The sequence below is a fragment of the Penaeus japonicus genome, unplaced genomic scaffold, assembly GCF_977035675.1.
Source record: "Penaeus japonicus unplaced genomic scaffold, GWHDUDI00000001_assembly GWHDUDI00001327, whole genome shotgun sequence".
NCBI classification, from domain to species: Eukaryota; Metazoa; Arthropoda; class Malacostraca; order Decapoda; family Penaeidae; genus Penaeus; species Penaeus japonicus.
Genome location: NW_028235729.1, coordinates 2,986 through 7,500, shown reverse-complemented (window position 1 = coordinate 7,500; position 4,515 = coordinate 2,986). Strand labels below are relative to the sequence as shown.

The 4,515-nt window shown below is 38.7% G+C and overlaps 1 protein-coding gene across 1 annotated transcript in view; it reads right to left on the bottom strand.

The window, feature by feature from the left end:
- LOC122259790 (calpain-11) overlaps nucleotides 1-4,308 on the bottom strand; it is a 15,694-nt gene extending 11,386 nt beyond the window's left edge. The window contains exon 1 of the mRNA XM_086535538.1: nucleotides 4,244-4,308. Within this exon, the coding sequence (XP_086391664.1) occupies nucleotides 4,244-4,294 (51 nt within the window). The 5' untranslated portion in view covers nucleotides 4,295-4,308. The remainder of the gene's footprint in view (nucleotides 1-4,243) is intronic.
- Between the last annotated feature and the right edge of the window lie 207 nt (nucleotides 4,309-4,515).

The following is a 4,515-nucleotide window of genomic DNA, read 5'->3' as shown; positions in this document are numbered from 1 at the left end:
TGAAACAAAATATATATGGATAAACATGGTGCAATGGGGGACAAGATGAATGATTTATGATACGATTAAGAAATTGTTGGTGTCGCTTTGGCAGCATTGTGTATTCCGAGTGATGGGGGAGGGGGAGGGGGAGGGGGAGGGGGATAGGGAGAGAGAGAGAGAGAGAGAGAGAGAGAGAGAGAGAGAGAGAGAGAGAGGGAGAGGGAGAGGGAGAGGGAGAGAGAGAGAGAGAGAGAGGGGGAGAGAGAGAGAGAGAGAGAGAGAGAGAGAGAGAGAGAGAGAGAGAGAGAGATAGGGAGAGGGAGAGGGAGAGAGAGAGAGAGAGAGAGAGATAGGGAGAGGGAGAGAGAGAGAGAGAGAGAGAGAGAGAGAGAGATAGGGAGAGAGAGAGAGAGAGAGAGAGAGAGAGAGAGAGAGAGAGAGAGAGAGAGAGAGAGAGAGAGAGAGGGAGAGGGAGAGGGAGAGGGAGAGGGAGAGGGAGAGGGAGAGGGAGAGGGAGAGAGAGAGAGAGATAGGGAGAGAGAGAGAGAGATAGGGAGAGGGAGAGAGAGAGAGAGATAGGGAGAGAATGAGAGAGAGAGAGAGAGAGAGAGAGAGAGAGAGAGAGAGAGAGAGAGAGAGAGAGAGAGAGAGAGAGAGAGAGAGAGAGAGAGAGAGAGAGAGAGAGAAAATGAAAGAGAGAAAGAGAGAAAAAAAAGAAGAGAGAAAAAGAGAGAGAAAGAAAAAGAGAAAGAGAAAGAGAAAGAGAGAAAGAGCGAGTGCGAGAAAGAGGGAGGGAAGATAATGCAACTCTCACCGAAAAAAGAGTTATAAAGTTCCTCTTGAAATCAATCTACTTCCCCAGAATCCATGGCTCCCGCGAGGGAATGGAGGTCAGACAGGATCGCCTCCTTTCATTCGAGTAATCTATCTATTTATCTATCTATCTATCTATCTATATATCTATCTGTCTGTCTGTCTATTTCTTGCTCGTTCTCGTTTGTTCTCGCTCCCTCTACATACATACATACATACATACATATGTATATATATATTTATATATATATATATATATATATATATATATATATATATATATATATATATGTATATATATATACATATATATATATCTATATACATATATATATATATATACATACATATATATATATATATATATATATATATATATATATATATATATATTTATATGTATATATATATATACTATATATATATATATATATATATATATATATATATATATATACATATATATAATACATTCCATCGTGTCTGAGTGGAAGTTTGTTGGTTGGATCTTATTATCATCATTATTATTATCAATAAATAAATAAATAAATAAATATATATATATATGTATATATATATATATATATATATATATATATATATATATATATTGATAATAATGTGGCACTCAAGCATAACAGAAGACGCAAGCACCCACTCCCCCCACCCCCGCCCACTCCTCCCTCGCGCCCCCCCCCACCTCCCACCCCCACCCCCCCTGAAGCATGTTGCAAACAAAAGCCCTGCCGACCATTGTACCTCCGACCCGTTCATCAAGCGCGTCTTAATTAAGGTCGGCAAGTGTGTTTTTTATTTCATTTTTCATTTTTTTTATTATTATTACTTTTTTTTTTTTTAGGGAGGGTGTTGGGGTAGGGGGAGGGGAAGGGGGGGTAAAGAAGTGGGGGGAGGGAGGGTGGGTGGTAGAGAGGGGGTAGGGGGTGGGAGGAAGGGGGGGAGGGGAAAAGGATTTTGTTTTTTATTTCGTCTTTTGTTTGTTTGTTTGTTCTGTAAAAAGAGGAAGGACGAGGGCAAGGGTAAAGAAGAAGAAAGGGGGGGAAGAGGGGGATAGATAAGAACAAAACAAATCACTCTTAAAAGGGGGGGGGCGGGGGTATGGAAAATAGAAGAGTGTAGTTGAGAGATCATAACGAGGGGGGAGGGGTAAAAAAAAAAAAAAAAAAAAAAAAAAAAAGAGAGAGAGAAAAAGAGATAAAAGAAAAAAAGGAAACAAAATAGATGCTGACGCAAATGGTGGTAAAAGGTCGTTATGTGTCCACTAAATACGTTAACTTGAGTTTCCGCACTAACCTCATTAGGGTGCCGCCAAGGCCAAGGGAAGCTTTGGCCTAAATAGACCTCCTCAACTCTCTCGCTCCTGCTATCGCTCGCTCTCTTGCTCTCGTTCTCGCTCGCTCTCTTGCTCTCTCGCTCTTGCTCTCGATTCTCGATTTCGCTCGCTCTCTTGCTCTCGATTTCGCTCGCTCTCTTGCTCTCGATTTCGCTCGTTCTGTCTTGCTCTCTTGCTCTTGCTCGCTCGTTCGCTCTCTTGCTCTCAATTTCGCTCGCTCTCTTGCTCTCGATTTTGCTCGCTCTCGCTCGCTCTGTCTTGCTCTTGCTCTAGCTCGCTCTCGCTCGCTCTCTTGCTCTCGATATCGCTCGCTCTCTCTTGCTTTCGATCTTGCTCGCTCTCTTGCTCTCGCTCGCTCTGTCTTGCTCTCTTTCTCTCACTCGCTCTCTTGCTCTCAATTTCGCTCGCTCTCTTGCTCTCGATTTCGCTCGCTCTCTCTTGCTTTCGATCTTGCTCGCTCTCTCGCTCTCGCTCGCTCTCTTGCTCTCACTCGCTCTCGCTCGCTCGTTCGCTCTCTTGCTCTCGCTCGCTCTGTCTTGCTCTCGATTTCGCTCGCTCTTTTGCTCTCTTGCTCTCGCTTTCGCTCGCTTTTGCTCTCGCTCGTTCGCTCGCTTTCTTGCTCTCAATTTCGCTCGCTCTCTTGCTCTCTTGCTCTCGCTCACTTCCTTGTTCTTGTCCTCGCTCTCTCTATCTCTATCTTTCATTATTTCTTTCTTACTTTCTTTCTCTCATCTTCTCCACCTCCCTATCCCTCTCCCTCTCCCTCTCCCTCTTCCTCTTCCTCTCTCTCTCTCTCATCCTCATTCTCTCATTCTCTCTCTCTCTCTTATTCCCTCTCTCTCTCATTCTCTCTCTAGCTTTCTCTCTCGTTCTCTTTCTTATTCTCTTCCCCCCCCCCCTCTCTCTCTCTCTCTCTCTCTCTCTCTCTCTCTCTCTCTCTCTCTCTCTCTCTCTCTCTCTCTCTCTCTCCTCCATAAAAGATATACATAGACACAGATACCAACACCAGCTTACAAACGAATGTCTTTAACAAACACTATCACACGCTCCATCCCCTCCCCCTCCCCTCATACACACAAACATAAACAAATAACGAAAAAAAAACAGAAAAAAACTCATACACACAAACATAAACAAATAACGAAAAAAATAAAAAAAAAACACAGAAGAAAAAAAAAATCATACACACAAACATAAACAAATAACGAAAAAAAAAAGAAAAAAAGATAAAAAAAACATCATACACACAAACATAAATAACGAAAAAACTAAAAAACAGAGAAGAAAAAAAACTCATACACACAAACATAAACAAATAACGAAAAAACGAAAAAAAAAATCAGAAAAAAACATCATACACACAAACATAAACAAATAACGAAAAAACGAAAAAAAAATCAGAAAAAAACTCATACACACAAACATAAACAAATAACGAAAAAAAAACAGAAAAAACTCACAGAAGAAAAATAAAAAAAAACTCATAAACACAAACATAAACAAATATATACGGTAAAAAACTAAAAAAAAAAAAACTTCAACGAAGAAGATAATAAGAAAAATCTTACACACAAAGCATAAACATAATAACGAAAAAATCATACACACAAACATAAACAAATAACGAAAAAACTAAAAAATAGAGAAGAAAAAAAAAATACACACAAACATAAACAAATAACGAAAAAACTAAATAAAAATCAGAAAAAACTCATACCCACAAACATAAACAAATAACGAAAAAACTAAAAAACAAACATAGAAGAAAAAAAAAATCATACACACAAACATAAACAAATAACGAAAAAGCGAGAAAAAAAATCAGAAAAAAAACTCATACACACAAACATAAACAAATAACGAAAAAACTAAAAAAACAGAGAAGAAAAAAAAACTCATAAACACAAACATAAACAAATAACGAAAAAACGAGAAAAAAAATCGAAGAAAAAAAAAACTCATACACACAAACATAAACAAATAAAAAAAAACTAAAAAAAAACATAGAAGAAAAATTAAAAAAAACTCATACACACAAACATAAACAAATAACAAAAAAAAAAAAAAAAAACAATTAAGAAAAAAAAAAAAACTTACCAATTTCGCCCCGTCGTCAATGCGTTCCAAACTGATCGATCTAAACACCATGTTGTCTTCGTTCACCTCCCTGGAAAGACAAAGTTTGTGGGTTGGGGGGGGGTTTGTCAGTTATATTTATATTTGGAAAATGAATCATCTTTTCGGACATATCCTTTTCGGTCTTTTTTAATACTTTTTCGTTCCCGGATTTCACTTTAAAGATGAGGGAGGGGAGGTGTGGGAGGATGGGGAGGATGGGGAGGGGGATATTGGGGATGAGGATGTTTTTT